Below are 18,675 nucleotides of genomic sequence, written 5' to 3' on the forward strand. Positions count from 1 at the left end.
ATAAATAAAAAAAAAAAAAAAAAATTTTGACATTTAAAGGCTAAAATGCTAAATTCAATTTCATTTTAGAGGCGTGAGAAATGAGAATAAAATGAAATAAAACAAACAACGAAACTGTTCTAGGATAAGATTCTTGTAAGAGTTGACAGAGAGCACGCAATATTAATACCTAGTAACTCTCCCAGTGGACATTCTTACAGTAAAGTGGGACTCTAACGAACATAAATTGTTGATGGTCGCAGCGGCTTGTGTTGACATATGAGGTGTTGGTGTTTCGCGGGTCCTGTGTCGCGGGAAGTGCGCCGTGCCGAGGGGGATGGCTCTCGGGGGCTCCGCGCTGCTGCCGCACGCCACCATGCTGGACCAGCTGTTGGAGGAGATCAACTTTCAGCGCACCAAAGAAATGCGCCAGTTGATGAAAGATGGTTAGTGATTTGTTGTTCTATGGGTTCTCCCTTTTATGTTATACAAGCTGTCTGCTATGGCTACGTGCGTGATATTCGTCATGATCCAAGGAATCTTTTTGCGAAATTTCGTCAAGATCGGTTCAGTGGCTAGGCCTTGAACAGATAGAGTTGCCTCTACATATTAGCATGGATGAAAAGCAATGTACAAAGATGTTTTAATTGTTGGGGAGAGTTGAAAAGCAGGATAACTTTAAACATAATAATTTGCTGCAGCAACTATCCACTAGCACCAAAACTGTGATTATTCTATCACTGCAGTTGTTATTGATTGAATTGAAGGTTCTCCTGCTGAAACTATGTCCTTTAGCTAATAGTGAAGAGACAGCCAATGAGGAATAGTTAGTGATTGAATCATTATTGTTGGCCTAATTGCTGGTTCTTTTCAGTAGAATCTGATTGTCTGAATCTGAAAACAGATGCTAGATTGCGGTAGAATGACAGCCACAATGTCACAATCGCAATCACCTTTGATTGGTTGACGCTCACTCACTATTGGCTACAATGCAGTGTTGCAATAAGACTGTTATAAGTTCATCCAATTACAACAATTGAGATTGTAATAATGATTGATGCAGGTTTTCGGAAATCAACCTGCAGTCTTGACATAATATATTCATTTTCATTTCTGTTTCATATGCAACCCACAATTTTAATAAATGATTTGGGTTTGAATGTTGAGTTTGATGATGATGATGGTGAATGGTGCGGCCAGTAGTAACCATTGTGACCGCAATGCTGATTGCATATTAGGCACCTGCACCACTATTTCTGCATTTTTGACTATTGATAACTTAAAATGACTAATCTGTACTCCTGGAGCTGCTGCTGTAACGACAATCGCATTATTAGAGCCTCGATAGCTCAACTGGAGCTGACTGAATTCCGAAAGGTCGGCGGTTCAACCCCTTGCACTATTGTCGTACCCACTCCTGGCACAAGCTTAACACTTAATTGGAGAGGAAAGGGGAGTATTAGTCATGATAAGAATGGCTAATACTTGTTTACTTAAAAAATAAAAATAAAATATTTTGGCGTGTCCGATGTGGCTAACACGTGCTGATGACGTCACTCGTATTTGACGCATGCGCCGCGGGTTGCTCCATATAAAGAGTTATCCATAGTTCAGTTCCCTATAATTTACAAATCGTTTGCACATTTTCCAGCGGCTGTGCGGGAAACAATTGGTCAACTTACGCACCCATCACGAGCAAGATGGCTGTTCCTTGCACCTTACTTTGTATCACCAAATAGATTGATAAATCACCCACTGCAAATTAAGTATCTACCTGTTATCAGATGCAGGGATCAAAATGACAATTGGCTCTTTAAATGTTTGGGTAATATCAGAGATACTTGTAGCCCTTCCTGTAACTAAGTAGCTCTTGTCTCATGTCCTTATACATTTGGATTTTTCAAATTTTAAATACTTAAGTAGGTATAATGATTTTGATGAAACAATAATAAACAACTTTGATGAAATTCGGCAGTGGGTTCACTGAAATTTTCTTAATTTGCCTGCTAGGAATTTCTTGCTTTGAAAGGTCAAATGGGGGTATTAATTTAAAAGTTAACTAATAAAAAAGACATTTATTTGAAGTTTGGTTTACAACAGCAACAGTATAACTGTTATTATACTTTATCATACTCCATGCACACATTGAACTTTCAATACTTTCAGGGGCCTGCGCATGCTTTGGTGAGAAAACAGCTTAATGACCTTCATTTTCATTTTAATTATGTTACATTTAAGCTGATTGCTCAATATGTGCCTCAAGAAATGAGTTTATGTGAGGCTTTTGACATCAAACGTGTCGTACAGACTACATATTTTCATTTTTATTTAAGTAAATTAATTCAATACTTCAATGCGTGGTTCTCAGATCTTGGGAGAACAGCCTTATCAGGGTATTTTTCTGCAAAGCTATTTCCTGATACCTGTGTTCCAAGTTGCATAAGACTTCATAAATAGTTTTCAAACTTTCATTTCATTATGAATACCTTGCTGATGATCTTCACACTTAAAACACATAATATTACATTGAGTACACACAGATGTTACAGAACCCCTTTTCCTTACACATTATCTATTTGGCCGGTTTACAAATTTCTACATAGTTATTATACAAAATAGGAAATTATTTGCTGTTCCGGAATGTTGTATAAAACACTGACAAGCCTCCAACTGCCGAGAACTGCATTAGACAAAGTGCAATGAAATATACACTTGTACTAACCTTAATTTAATTAAATAACAGGAATTATTATAGTACACACTCAAAGTTAGGTATATATGAATTTTCTAAAATCACTTCTCTCTTCCACCTTGGACCTTCAGTCACAATATGTTATAAAAAGATTCACACCTACAGTCTGTATCTGTATCACTTGCTAAAATGTGTAATAATAAAAAGAAAATAATAATCCCTTACATTTAGAAGCTTATGCTTATATTATATTATACAGATTATTTAAAGACATTTTTCATATACATATTATATTAAGTATTTGAAGTGCATAAAGCAGTATGTAATTTTTTATTAGTTAGGAACTAAAAGTAACATAAACAAGCTTAGCTATCATCACCAATAAAAATTATTTTGTTTCTCACATGTTCCAGTAAGTACTCCAGAAGCTTTTAATTCAATTTCAAAAAGAAAAAAATTAGCTACTTAATTAAAAATTTTAGTAAGATTGACTGAGGCTGAGGTCTATATGTAGTGCACTTTGACTTGACTTGGACTTAAGTTTTAGTTAAAACAAGATAGATTTATGTCAGTGATTACAAATGTTATACCACTGTCTCATTTTAGCAGTTTCTTAAGTCTGAGCAATGTTAGTGTGCTCTATAGCCCCCAACCTGAAAGATAATCTAATTTGTATAAATCATCACAATTTGTCTACAGCTCTCGTCAAACAATAAACTACTCAATAAAATAAATAAACCTTTTTCGAAAAAACTTAAACATATTATTAATTAATGATGGTCATTCATTGCATCGCCTGTACAATATGAAAGCAACAGATTCATGTTAACATTAATATTTACAACACAGTGCATCGAGTTTCCGTCATAGACCATACGACAGGGCAAACAACATATAAACTAACAAGATAACTAAATTATAAACCACTTAATAGAGATAACCGATCACCACGCCCAACCCACCAGGCATGTACGAGGGTGCGAAACAAGGGGAGTATGTAAAAGGGCCTTGAGTCATTTTGTTCCATTTCCCCAACAATGTTGAAATTGGTGCCATATGAAAGGTTTTGGTACATTTTATGTATATATAGCATCAAGCAATTATAATTACGTTCTCAGTTTTGAAACTGTATCAAGATTGCGTTCGATTTTGACTTAGCCTATAGCCAAACAAATTGTGCCCAAATTACAGAAGGCGTCATAAGACATACTTTTTGACACGGTTGGGGGATTGGACCAGGGTGCACACATTTTTACTCATGGTCCTTTACCAATAGAATCGCTTCATTTCAATAACTTGGCTGATCTTAGATTTGAACATTGAACAAGCAATGCTCAGAAAATGAAGATTCACACAATCGCAACACCATCTAGCACAACTCTGATGGCGAGACAGCCCAAAGTGGCTTGAAAAAAATGTTATGTTAATTCTCATCACCTAGTGTAGCTGAGAACTATAGAGCTTACTTTGTTTAGACTTTACTTCCAGTTAAAGTGAGGCAGACATAAATCTGCCTCGTTTTAATTGTGTCAAAGTTAAAGTATGCTTTATTCTATACATCTCATCCTTAGGTTGAGATTTGTAGAGCATACTTTTATTTTGCTCAGATTTAAGACACTCAAAATGAGGCAACGATATATTATAGCTGGCATAAATCTATCTCGTTTTCACTGAAACTTAAGTCTGAGCAAAGTCAAAGTGCACTCTGTAGATCTCAGCTGTAGATCAGAAATTACAATAATTTAAGTTCATTTAATTTATTTATATATTTGAACTCAATAACTATAGGGGTGATTCTTAAAATGAATTAAAAATAAAACATAGGTACACAAACTTAATATCACATTTAAAGGATTTAATCTTGATGTCCCAATTTCATATAAAATTAAAGTTTTTAAAATACAAAACATTAAAGCAGTAATTTACTTAAGGAGAGCTAGTTAGATACAGATATAATTTGTTTGCATTAACTAAGCGCTTCTCGTCGATATTATAGTGGCATCTAAAGTACATCTTCTACAACATGTAAGTAAACATTCATGATTTCTTCCAAGGCACTTCCCTTTACAAAAGTCTGCAGGTAGCGAGGTTTTTTGTATGACTTGCTAATGTTATATATTTTTCGGAACGCCGACTCACTAGATATAGATTATTGTAAAACATAGACACACATTAGCTTACAGTTGGGGCATTCTTCAACATTATGCTTGAATCTATAATCCTTAGACAGTGTCCCCATATTACTGTCTGAAATGTCAACTAGGTATGTAATCTATTCAATATTTGAACAAAAATGTATAGCGCCTCAAGCTGATGGTGATACAAGTAACTAAATTATTTTTAATTGTTAATCTTTAATCTTATAAAGTATGAACTAAGTCAAGTTATTCCAGTAATCAAAGACATAATGATTTATTTATATACATACATTAACTATAGCAAGTTTTTTCAGTTTTTCAGTTGCACGTTCCCTCACGATGCACGTCTCAATAGAGTGGAGCCGAGCCGCATCGCGCTTTTTGGTAACAACTTAAATTCAGCTTTATTAATTTTGGCATACAGTTGGAATTAGTATGCTGAAAAAGAAACAGTAGAAACTGAAATGTCGCGCGGCGCATGGTGGGAAGCCGCGCCGTTTTGTGGCCCCACCGCTATGCTAAATTAATAAAGTTGAATTTGACTTGTTATTTAAAAAGACGCGGCGGCTCGGCTTTATAGGTTTGCGTTAACGATTTGTCCCCGTTGACGCGATCGCCTCTATGCTGTATCCACGGAGAGAAGTAAGCAGGTATAGGGCTTTCTCTTGTACTGTAATCCCATACAGATGACAAAGACAAAAACTCAGTGGGCGCTTACCATTTTGTGTCACCAACCAATCACAAACGAAACTATGTTTTCCAATTGAATTTCGAATGTTTTTTGAAAACGTTTGTATGGAATGACGCGACGTAAGAGAGCGAGGCCTATACTAACTTCTCTCCGTGGACATAGTGACAGGCACCAAACTGCGTGTATGTCGCTAACACCGGTGTATGTTTGCAGACTCGGGGTTCGTGGTGCTGCAGGGGACCACGTACTGGACGGACCTGTTCGTGCGCCACTTCCTGTTCCAGGAGGAGCGCTCCATCGACTGCGACGACCTGCTGTTCTTCGTGCGCAAACGACACGTCAAAGGCACCTCGCGGTACCTGCCCAAGTATGAGGTGAGACCTGCTCTCTGCTGCTCGTGTACCGGCTTTTATGCCCTTTACTTGAGTGTGAGAGAGACTTATTCCTTCTGGAAATTTTCCTGCTCCTGTGGACCTATGGGTCCCGTATATCCAGGGAAAAAAAGGAACCCTTGCAGGTTCTGTCTGTCTGTTAACACTGGGGAAAAAAATCCTATAGGGATACCTTTTGAGTATAATATAACCCTATAGGTTTTCTTGACAGGCAGATAGAGTATAGATAAACAATGAATTGATCCTATAAGGGTTCCTTTTTCCTTTTTGAGGTATGGAAGCCTAAACAAAGTATTCTGAAAGCACCGGCAATAAAGCATGTACACAGAGCGGTATGAGTTCCCAATACAATACATTTGTGCTTACATGCACTCAAACATTCCTAATATTACAAAAAAATATTGTTTACATGATGATATCAAGCAGGTAGATATTGTTATCGGTTTTTGTATTATTATTTTAGTGACGCTACAAATAACTTATCATGAGCTTTACAGATGGCACACAGTTGTCATAATATTCCTCCCATTTAGATATAAACTGAAAATATAGTGCATATTACATTTTGAGAACGTACTTGCTATTTTTGCTGTTAACTGTCGTGTCCTTTAATCTAAGGGTAAAGTGTGCTTTTGTGTTGACACATAGAGCAAACATGGCACCTACGTTCTCAAAATTTATTTTTCAGCAGTTACCGAGGCACCTACTTTAGAAAAAATATTCAATTACATATTTAGATATTCATACCCACAACCACCCACTAAGAGGACCACTAAGTACCAGCATACATTAGAAACTATGATTAGATTTGACACCCAGTGCTTACATTGTTACGGAGTATTAAGCAATTTCGGTTGTCCTGTAACACTAATTAATTTTCTTTTCTGGATATAAATTCGATTTTATAAAAATATTATTCCCTTTCAGTAGTTTTGTGCACTAGTAGGTAATGGTTCCAAGCTATAATTCAAATAGTAGCTAGTGGTAAGTGCCCTCTTCGGGTGAGCGTTCAGCCGCGGGTGACCTGACGGCGCAGCTGCGAGGTTAGCACCATTTGGATTATAGATTACTACAGCTATTAGAACGATTTTTGGAAATACAAAAAGTTTGCATCGATAACACTCGTGTACTTTATTTTAAACGATATAAAAATATTATTTGTTACAATAGTCCGCACTCGCATTACAAGTCGACGCGACACGTCTCACACTCTCGCACGCGAGTCGTCCCTCGCGTCCACACTTTGCTCACCGAAACCGATCACAGTATATTTGTTAATAAATATCCTCTTCGTTCCATAGACTCGAGATAGTTCAATAACCACTTATAAAATATAGAATTTACAAAACAGAATGAGTTCGCACAGTCGGTCGTTGCAGACGGAGGTGGAGGTGTTCCGCAAGGACTCGCGCAAGCTGCCCATCGGCGACCCGGAGATCGACTGGGAGGAGACGGTGTACCTCAACCTCGTGGTGCACCAGTTCGACTACACGCTGACGCTGGCCATCTGCACGCGCACCAGCCCCAAGGAGCTGCAGGTGCTGCGGCGCCACTCGCAGAAGGTGCGTCACACGCGGCTCGGCGGCGCGCGCCACTAGCTCAGCCGGCTGAACAGCTTGCTGCGCGGCCACGGCAGCGGCCAGTCGTAGCGGCGCGGCACCGGCCCGCGCACGTTGCGCTCCAGGTACGTGAACAGCGCGAACCACCACTCGCGCTGCAGCATGGCGCCCGGCCCGGCGCGCGGCTGCGCGCCCAGCAGCGCGTGGAACGTCCAGAACAGGCGCGTCGTGATGTAGTACGCGATGAGCACGTCCACGGTGTAGTGGCCGTGCGCCAGCAGCACGAAGCCCACGCCCAGCGCGCCCGCGCCCCACAGCGCCCAGTGCACGGGCCACAGCTTGCGCGGCGAGTACTCGGCCACGATGAGGTAGCTCAGCACCAGCACCATGGTGTGGCCCGAGTAGATGTAGTCGCCGCAGTACGTGTGCTTGCCGTTGATGGACAGCCCGAAGCCCGAGATGAGGTAGAACATGCGGCGCACGATGAGCAGCGGCGTCGTGCCGTTGCTCTTGGGGCTGCAGAAGTACGTGGTGCTGGACACGGGCAGCACCGTCACGAACATGGTCACCGAGCGGTACAGGTACAGCAGCCCGATGATGAAGAACACGCGGCGCGCCACGATGAAGCGGTGCTTGTGGAACACCACCACCAGCATGGCCGTCGTGGTGGACGCCATGATGAGGTACTCGGACACGGCCAGCCCCCAGTCCCGCGGCGCCACGTTGTCCAGCACGATGTCGCCCAGCGGCGCCGTGCTGTTGCGGTCGGGCAGGCGCTCGTGCACCAGCGACAGCGACATCATGTTGACGCACACGCACAGGAACAGGAACACGAAGGCCACGATGGTCTTCCACACCTCCTTGGGGTAGCGCTCCTCGCGCGTGGCGCCCGGCGGGATCTCCACCACGAAGTCAGCGGCGCGCGGCGCGGCGTCCGCGTCGGGGTCGGAGTCGTCGGGCGGCGGCTTGGCGCGCGCCAGCAGCGGCTGGCGCTGCATGAGCTCGGCCGCGGATGGCATGGCGCGGCGGCGCGACGCGTTGTTGTTCAGGTCATTGCGCGCGAGCGCCGAGAAGTCGATGCCGCGCACCTCCTCGCGCGCCGACGAGCTCACGATGTCGGCATGGCAGGCGGCGGGCGCGGGCGGCGCGGCCAGGCGCTTGGCGGCTGGCTCGTGCGCCAGGTAAGCGCGCACCGACGCCAGCAGAGGCTCCGCGAACTCGATCTGCTTGGGCGGCGACGGCTCCTCGTCCGGCGAGCGAGCCGAGATCGTCATCCAATCACCATTGGCTGGAATCCCACCTGCAAGTTGACAAAAGTTCTCTTCAAATCTCGGTCCCAATATTACATTGACGATATTACATTGAGCGCCGTTAACGCAAACCGGATGGTAATCCGGTTTCAGCGTTCGAAGTCGCTCGGACCCGAGAATGGGTTTCTAAGTTGTTTACGAGTATCAACCGGTTTGTTACTAATCGTACCACATTTTCACTCTACTTCGCTGTACGCTACTATAATGTTAAGACATAAAAATATCTTTTCATTAAGTTAATCTTAACGGAGGCAGGTACCTACTTGAATACAATTTTCTGGTTGGGTCGCGAATGGTTTTCGCACTGGGCGCTCACTGCGAGCGCTTCCGGATCATCGAAACTGAGAATTCTAGACGCTTCATCGTCGTAAACAAGCGAACGAACGGCACAAGCGGGGGCTCGGTTCAAAGACCGTGGTCACAATATACACGCGGGGCGCGCGGAGGCCGCTCTCTTTGTGTCGTTTGCTGATTACTGTACGTCGGAGCGTGCCGCCGACCGACGCGCGGCCCCCGAGATGCACTCACGAATCGCGAAATAGACAAATATAGATCGCCCGTAGCGACAGATTTCTCCGCGGGTTGGAGCGTCGCGCCGCGTCGTTTAGAAAGTGCACGTCGGTCGCATAGCGAAGGTATCGGGACTCACTCGATCAATGTGCGACTGTCATCCGGCGGAGCGCGGCTGCTCATCGATTGTGCGGGCTCCTCTGCGCCCGGCGGACAGCCGGAGCGACTGGCGCCGACGGTCGCGGAAACGAGGTCGCGACGGCACCTATCTCGTGCACTTCACTCGTGACATGCGCCGGTCGCAGCCACTGGCACCGTCTCACTGCGCATCGGCCCGCGGCCTCGGTCGCGATACTAATGTTGTTTTATCAGTCGGACTGCGCGCTGCGGGCGAGCTCGGAAAGGGGCGGCCGCGTACTAGAAGCGATGTAGCCGGGAACTGGTTGGCTGCGGCGAGACGGAGACGGCGGGGTCGTCGGGCGCCGTCGGAGCCCCTCGCGCACGCTCGGCTCGATGCAAACGATTACGGCAGGTGACGTCAGGCTGCGCCCCGCGCGCCTCCCCCCGCCGCCCCGGTGCTCGTGCACCGCCGCCGTCGAATAGCGCCATCGCGTTCGCTCTGCGCAGTGCGCTCTCGTCCCACTAGCTTTTACTACTACGCTCGCACTCCGCTCACCACGCGAACCCAACGGGCCAACTTCATTTTCCGTTAATTTGTTTCAATTCATCTGAGCTTTGAATTAATTTGAACTTTATCAGGAATTCTCAATGAATAATAGATACATTCGTTTAAAAATAAATCAATAGTTATGCTGTGAAAACAGGAAAATCTGAATAAGGCTTTAAAACTAGAAACAACATACTAATAGATTTGTTATATATGTATTTGGATCTGCTCTGCTTTTCTGTCTCATATTGGTTTCATTGTTCTAATATTTATACCTAATGAATATAGCTGCGTTGATCTTCTCAATTTACCTATCTAATAATTTGGAATAGTCTAATAGATAGTTACTACTCTTCATATACTTAATATGGTTCAGTTGTTTCATGTAATTTTCAAACTTATTCAATAATTAATACCACTGCAGTAGATGTTAACTTATTACGCAAAATTGTTACGAGTTTGTTGGAACTAGTGAGCATGGTACTCTCTAGCTGGCCACATCATCACTATTGTCGATTGATGCAAATGCATTGTTTATCTGGGGGCACGGTAGTGCCCCCGGCCAAGTCGAGCTAGCACACCGTACCATCCTTTTCTCGAACCCATTCGTGTCACTTTCGACCCCCCTGTAACTTCGTTGCAGATAAAGCTAGAAGTCTGAATTTTCAGTGACCAAGAGGACATAGTAAAACCAGGTATATGCCCAAATTACATTTAATTTGAACCAGTAGTTTAAGAACTATTACAAGTCAAAGTTCCTTGATTCTGTAAGTGACACACTCACCGATCATCAAAATTCTAAGGTACTTCTAGCAGACCTACAAGTTTCAAATTTTGCACACAGTTAGTGTTTAGAGTATAAAGCAAGGAAAAATTTAAAAATGCCTGAATTTCAGTCCCGTTTTCAAGATATACTTATTTTTACTTATTACTGCATAAGTAACTTTGTAAACCTATATAAAAAGATTGTAAACTTGCGTGATTACAAAGTTACATTTGCAGTGAATTTCGAATAACTTAAGCGCCTATCTTTAGGCGATAATACTTGAAAATAGACAATAATGAACCCTATTACAAAGTAATAAAAGGTATATTTGAAAATAGGCAATAATGAACCCTATTACATCGTAATAATATGGTGTATTTGAAAATAGAAAATAATAATGGACCCTTTTACAGAGCAGGTAGGCAGTGGGAGTAGGTATGTCATATTTGAAATAGACAATAATGAACCTTATTACATAGTACTAATATGGTACAGAATATGGTATATTTACTTCGAAAGCAACTTATACGCTACAATAGAAATCTATACTAATAAATAAAATTGGAGTGTCTGTCTGTAATTTCGAAATAACTACCGCATATTAAGGTCATATGGTTATTTGAACGATACTATAACTGAATCACACGTTTTTAAAATTTTTGTCTGTCTGTCTGTCTGACTGTTTGAAAAGGCTAATCTTCGGAACGGCTGGACCGATTTTGACGGGGTTTTCACAGACAAGTAGAGAATTGACCAGGGAGTAGCATAGGCTACTTTTTTAACCGACTTTAAAAAAGGGAGTTGTGTTTTTCTACCTATGTACACCGAAATCTCCGAGATTTCTGAACCGATTTGCGTCATTTTTTTTTTAATCGATAGAGGAATTTTGCGACATCGTTTCATAAAAAATTTGGAGTCCAACTCCTCAATCCTGATGCTGCAGGGGAATCTGACCAATCCACGCGGGCGAAGCTGCGGGCATCAGCTAGTATACAATAGAAAGCTCGAGTCGGAGTCGCACACAAAGGGTTCCATACCATCGCACAAAATTGAAAATTATGTACTTTTTAAATAGGTATTTTGGTTTAAAAAAACAAAAGAGACGCTTTAAAAATATCACATTTCGTGTATAGAGGCCCCCTTTATTTATTTTATTTTCATTATTTACTGTTATAGCGGCAATATAAATACACAATCTTTCAAAATTTCAATTATCTACCTTCTATATTTCATGAGATACAGCCCACTGACAGACAGACGGACAGACGGACGGCGGGGGCTTAGTAATAGGGATCCTGTTGGCACTCGATGGATTCGGTCTTCGGAAAAAAAGCTTGTTTCTTTTCAATGAATGCTATGCATTGTTTTTTACAGACTCAGTCGTTTAGAGTTATTTGTTAATTTTGCCAGATGTGGTATGTCAGTAGGGTTGACAGTTGCCACCTATTAAATATAATATCACCCGATTTACATTAATTGTAAACAGATCTTGTATAAGGATACAAAATATTGAGGCGGAAAACTCACGTTAATAGTAAACTAGAGCAGTTAAAAAGTGAACTTACAAAAATACGATGTATTGTGGTTACTTGGCAGATGGTAGCTTATTAAAATGTTCATTTTAAAAACCTGTTCAATAGTTCCAGAGATTACGTCCTACAAAAACTTACAAACTTTACGTCTTTACATAGATATAAATTTATTTTAGTATAGATTTATTTGTTTAAGTAAAGAATTAAAAAAAATATAAGTGAAAATAGGCAAAAAAAAATATATTGCTCTCATACGTTACGTTTGCCCGAAATAAGGTAACATACTTTATTATTAAGTATGGTTGACAGCCCTAAACGTCGAGGTCCATTCATGGGTTGTGTCTGATGAACATTTGGTACTCATAAAATATAATTCAATTGTTAGTTAGTAGTATCAAGTTTTAAGTAAAATAGACGAGTTCGAGAACTCTACGAAAGAGTTGTATTATTTTCCCGGATTGTGGTGTTATCTTCTTATAATATAATACTGTAGTAAAATAATTGTGAAATTAATATCAAAAAGTTCGCGTAGCGATGTTTTATTATTTTGGTGTAAATTTTAAACTTTGTCATTCTCTATGTATGGGAATATTGAGTCGTCTTACGATATTAGGCGTACTATAGTCGAGTATGTGGTAGTGCACTGGGATGGATACAACTTTATACTTGTGACGAGCGTGGGGACCCTTACATCGACGCTGATCTGTACTCGGCGGCAATGTTGAAAACTACCACCTACTATACGGTTCCGTATCTGAACTTAAAAGGATGGTTACCTATCTACAAAAAGAAATGAGATCCCATCAAAAACATAACATGTACAAAAATCCAAGTCTCGCAACCTACCTAGTTCTTCTACCGCAAAAAGTTTTGAGATCTAACATAAAACCAAGTCAGTTAATTTATGCAGTATCTATAATCCCACCAAAAACATTTCATGTAAAAAGGTAGCCAAGACTCACAAGTTCATAATGTTTTCACTGTTAAAAAGTTATGAGATCTCTAGTAGAGCCAAGCCCCTAGCTGAGCTTAGATTTGTGCTGGCCATGGGACCTATCCCAAGTCCAAAGTAATATAGCTCTTAAATGTTCTTGACTATATCACATTTATAACAATAAATAACAAATCACTCTACTTACAAGCTCTGATTCTACAAACCCTACATCTTGGTAAAAAAAGGACGGCTTGGCCGTTTAATGTTCGTAAAACTATTCGACAATTACTAATTTGTATTGTACTTCGTGATGGTCGCAGAAGCTATTCCGGGCTTAAATGTCATTTCAGTTAAAAAATCCACGAACTGTAAACGGCCAAGCCGTACTTTTTTTACCAAGATGTAGGGTTTGTAGAATCAGAGCTTGTAAGTAGAGTGATTTGTTATTTATTGTTATAAATGTGATATAGTCAAGAACATTTAAGAGCTATATTACTTTGGACTTGGGATAGGTCCCATGGCCAGCACAAATCTAAGCTCAGCTAGGGGCTTGGCTCTACTAGAGATCTCATAACTTTTTAACAGTGAAAACATTATGAACTTGTGAGTCTTGGCTACCTTTTTACATGAAATGTTTTTGGTGGGATTATAGATACTGCATAAATTAACTGACTTGGTTTTATGTTAGATCTCAAAACTTTTTGCGGTAGAAGAACTAGGTAGGTTGCGAGACTTGGATTTTTGTACATGTTATGTTTTTGATGGGATCCTTTTTAGCTGTAAGTTAGCAGGACGTGGCTATCGTGTACTTTCAATGTAGGCCAGGCCATGATGTGGCCTTGTTCTCTAATAATAATTTACCTACATTGTTGTCTTTAACTTGTTCGCTGTTTTGTTATACAATAATTATACTTACCTACGTTTGGTTATCTAGCTTTTGCCTTTTGGAGATATCTATTGCAAAAGATTACGAGATAATGCTACAAAATAGGTAGGTACCTACCTAAGAACTTATCTTGTAAATTGTTTCTATACCGCCTACTTCAATCTATAAATATGCTGTACATAATATGTGGCCTTTATAAATACAAATGAACGGAAATTGTATGAATGCGGGCACTTAATTGAATAAATAATAATCAAACTTGTCGACAGAACCGCCTGTAGCCGTGAATCCTTTAAAACCACTCGTTTTGTCTGATGGATTAAGTGCTTATTCCTCGCCCATCTCGCCTACGAGTATCTCCGCGCTTGACTTCGCTTATTACAGATCTATATTTTTATTTAGGTACCTACCTAGTTGAAATCTTTCTTAATGAATTCGAAGGCATCTACCTAATTTTAAGATATCGACCTTGAACATACTACTGGTCAATTTATTCCAGTTTGATACTCATTATCACGATATTTTTAGATGGACCAATAATTTATTAGGTGGCTTTTCCACTCCCCAGCTTCCGATGAGATCTGTATTTATAATAATGGATGCTTAAATGGATACATTTTGGACATTTACAAAATCTTTTTGCATTTTTGTCACTAATATTTAACAATATAATATATTGTTATCTAGTAATAGAAGTAAGGTTGATTAATATTAAAGCCATGTGATAAGTTGATAATAAATAATTGATACTCGCCCACGCGCCCTCCAGAACATGCAATAGGTACCTAATTACTGACTAACGTCACTAACGGATAACACTGGAATGTTTACAACGATAAAATATTCATTAAAGTGAGATAAAACTGCGAACCAATTGTTATTAGTACGCCGAAAAGATACGTATACAAAAGCAGTTGCAAATGTTCATATTTTTGCTAAGATATCAATGGTGGTGTAATTAACACGTTCACATTGAATCGGTTCTGTAATAGATGTTCTGTCCTGAATAAGTTCCAACACGAGAAACAAAACGTTTAAGTTGTGGGCAGGAAACTTTCATTTCAATTTCAGAGTCTCCTGTTTTACCTTCCTATTTCATCGTGTAAAACTGCTTACCTATTGCGTAATTTTACAATTTGCAATAAGTTTTTTATGGCGCATAAAAATCGTTGATCGAATATTTTATTTCTCTATTGAAGCTTGAAGAGAAGAGAAAGTAAATGCGTTTGGTTGCTGTTTAGGGTTTGAAATTAGTGGATCAAGGCTTGGCTCGAAAATCACACTTCACACTATCGCACTTCACACTAATCACACTTCACACTCTCACACACGTTTGTGACTATGTGTGTATGTGTGTGTGTGTATGTGTGTATGTTTGTTACTCCTTCACGCAAATACTACTGGACGGATTTGGCTGAAGTTTGGAATGGAGATAGATAATATCCTGGATTAGCACATTGGCTACTTTTTATCCTGGAAAATCAAAGGGTTCCCATGGGATTTCGAAAAACCTAAATCCAGGCGGGCTGAGTCGCGGGCATCGGCTAGTATAATCTAAAACTGGTTAGCATAAAGAGAAATTGAACAAAACGGTGTAATTAACACTTCTGATCAAAATATCTTTAATCCTGTCGTTTCTGAACTGAATACAAATCTGAACTCATTTCCAAGCAAACCGGCCTAAAACTGTGTGCACTGAAATTGAGCCCGAATTTCATGATTTCGATAACTGATTTACAAAAAATTGTCAACCCGTAACCGTATCTCGTAGGCCGGCGTCGCCAACTCCCCGCCCTCACTCCTACACGCTCAGTGTGAATCCATCCTGTAGGGACATCTACTCATGTGCATCAAGGTTACCATCGCGCAAACGACAAGCAAATGACGTCCGACTCCGACGCCCAAAGCCCGACAAACATGAACGTTACTTAGGTAACATGGCCAGGTGATAAACTGTGTCGGTCAAGGTTGCGACTTGGCAGTGGGCACGGAACCCAAACTTTTGCTACAAGTTAACATCTAAAGTTATGCTGCGACCATTCTCACTTTACTTGTAGGTATAATAATTGAGTCGTTCATTGTATATTTTCCAAAAGTAGCCGACTTAGAATAACTATGTTGCCGACTTTTCAGGAATTTGTTGATAACTCCATGTAGAAATTCAGTGGGAACACCGACCTCCGAAAAGAATCAGTTCCACGAGCATGTGCGTGCAAAAAAGTTCTGGCAAAAGAGTTGTTTGCAAATAAATTACTTCTGATTGTTGCACAGAGGGACAGATTCTTGTTAATTACTTCTGATTGTTGCACAGAGGGACAGATTCTTGTTAATTACTTCTGATTGTTGCACAGAGGGACAGATTCTTGTTAATTACTTCTGATTGTTGCACAGAGGGACAGATTCTTGTTAATTACTTCTGATTGTTGCACAGAGGGACAGATTCTTGTTATGAAAAAACCTCTTCATTTAAGAACCTCTTTCTTTTTTAAGTCCGCAAAAAATCCGTCGGTAAATGTGAAGTGGCCACGTGTGGATTCAGTAATCGCAGACGGCATGGCTGGGTTGGTACTTGGCAGCGGGTACAGAAAACCGGCCAAGTGCGAGTCAGACTCGCACACGAAGAGTTCAGCACCATCGTACAAGATGCAACCCTATGTACTTCTTATTTTTTTCTGAGCATATTTTAAAAATTATACCTAATTTGTGGTTATAGTGACAATAGATAGGCAACAGTGCAAACTCTGAAAATTTCAGCTCTCTGACGATTATGGTTCATGAGATACAGCCCGCTGAGAGACAGACGGACGGACGGCGGAGACTTAGTAATAGGGTCCCATTGGCACCTTCGTGCACGGTACCCTAAAAATACGCAACCAATTGAAAATCTCCTCCTTTTAAGAAGATTAAAACGGGGAGTTGGTTTAAATTGAATCCGTATTCCGTTTGCCAGCTGCAGCTGTCTTAAGTGGACTAGAAAATTTAATCTGTTTAATGTTAGCGTTGTATTGTAGTAGGATGTTCTAGGGTTCTTAGATTTTTTATTTGGAACTTTTGTATTAGCTAACTCACTCTGGCTTTGTCCAAAAACCTCTAAAATAATACATTTTGTTAAAAGACTAGTCATTTCAATACTTTTCGACTCTTATGATTGTTTTTTTTATCCCTCGACGCTAACAGAGGGGTATTATAATTTTGACGTGTGTATATGTATGTCTGTCTGTGGCATCGTAGCGCTCAAAGGAATGAACCGATTTGAATGCGGTTTCTTTTATTCGAAAGACTGTTTAATCGAGTTGGTCAACCGTTTGAGCTGTTCTCAGCCGATGTAGATATCTCAGTCAATTAATTGATATATTTATTTATTGCACTTGTGTTATAGACTCGAGCCCGACTACAAAGCAATATTATAGTTACCTTGATGTCGGGATGGAATGATTTCCAATATTATAGTTACCTTGATGTCGGGATGGAGTGATTTCCAATATTATAGTTACCTTGATGTCGGGATGGAGTGATTTCCAATATTATAGTTACCTTGATGTCGGGATGGAGTGATTTCCAATATTATAGTTGCCTTGATGTCGGGATGGAGTGATTTCAATTTTAAATCTACATGCTTCAGTTGATGACTTGTTTTCAGTTGCATGTAGTAGAAGTCGCTGCGTAGCTTTACGGGTAGATGGTGGAGCAATCAAAGTTCGAGTGTGTTTATTTAGTAGGGCGTCCGCGTCAGCTGGACGATCACACAAGCGAACAAACTATTGAACAGCTCATGAATGTGTCTTTTATCTCACCAATGTTTAAAAACTTATAGCCTGCTGGGGTGCGTGTTGGGTTTTTTAAAAGAATATTATTATACTATTTTTTAAAACATCGCTCGCGTGGATTTAGGTTTTTCGAAATCCCGTGGGAACTCTTTGATTTTCCGGGATAAAAAATAGCCTATGTGCTAATCCAGGATATTATCTATCTCCATTCCACAGCCAAATGCATCAAGTAGTTTTTGCGTGAAGGAGTAACAAATATACACACACACACACATACACACATACAAACATACAGACAAACTTTCGCCTTTATAATATTAGTGTGATTTAAATAGCTAGAGAATAACAAAGGCGACCCGGAAAATCGAAAAGTTTACAGGATTGTTAAAAACCTAAATCCATATTCCACGCGGAAAATGTCACGAGCATTAGCTAATAATGCATATAAGTTGTTAGGATAAAGGAGACCTAGGTATCAAATATCAGCTACAACATAATGCAGATTTTTCACATCGTAGGTACACCGTTTTAGCATCGTTTGATGAGAATGTGAGTGGGTATTACATATCAGCACTGTAAACATAATTTTGTACGGTTGTAAATGTGTCAGACCAGCTCAAGCTATTATGGTTCTTATTACCAAGGCGGTTGGTTTGAAACGGCGAGTTAACTCGAGTTGCACTTAGTGCGCATAGTTGTACAAGATCTTGTATAATATGTAGGTATATTTCTCACAATATCAATATTCATTATCGAACGTTTTATTGAACAATATTCTAAAAATTTTAAGCTTGCGAAATTAGTTTTTATTTTCCTACCTACTATGCAATTTTGATCATTTTCAGTTTAAAA

General features: G+C 40.4%; 2 protein-coding genes across 6 annotated transcripts in view; one reads left to right on the forward strand and one right to left on the reverse strand.

The window, feature by feature from the left end:
- Positions 1–29: 29 nt before the first annotated feature.
- Positions 30–18,675, forward strand: part of LOC123865958 (uncharacterized protein KIAA0930 homolog) — a 66,671-nt gene continuing 48,025 nt past the window's right edge. For 2 of the 3 annotated variants that reach the window (XM_045907201.1, XM_045907203.1), the window contains exons 1-3: positions 30–425; positions 5,714–5,874; positions 7,272–7,454. In XM_045907201.1, coding sequence (XP_045763157.1) covers positions 317–425; positions 5,714–5,874; positions 7,272–7,454 — 453 coding nt within the window. In that variant the 5' untranslated portion in view covers positions 30–316. Of the gene's footprint in view, positions 426–5,713; positions 5,875–7,271; positions 7,455–9,726; positions 9,804–18,675 lie in introns of those variants that run through there. The other variant, XM_045907202.1, reaches the window with a different exon arrangement.
- LOC123865960 (phosphatidylcholine:ceramide cholinephosphotransferase 2-like) overlaps positions 7,448–18,675 on the reverse strand; it is a 100,634-nt gene continuing 89,406 nt past the window's right edge. The window contains exons 1-2 of one of the 3 annotated variants that reach the window (XM_045907210.1): positions 9,411–9,681; positions 7,448–8,751 (exon numbers count right to left, since the gene is read on the reverse strand). In XM_045907210.1, the coding sequence (XP_045763166.1) occupies positions 7,487–8,725 (1,239 nt within the window). In that variant the 5' untranslated portion in view covers positions 8,726–8,751; positions 9,411–9,681 and the 3' untranslated portion in view covers positions 7,448–7,486. The other 2 variants (XM_045907211.1, XM_045907209.1) reach the window with 2 other exon arrangements.

Source organism: Maniola jurtina, chromosome 6 (genome assembly GCF_905333055.1).
Source record: "Maniola jurtina chromosome 6, ilManJurt1.1, whole genome shotgun sequence".
In the NCBI taxonomy this organism is placed as follows: domain Eukaryota; kingdom Metazoa; phylum Arthropoda; class Insecta; order Lepidoptera; family Nymphalidae; genus Maniola; species Maniola jurtina.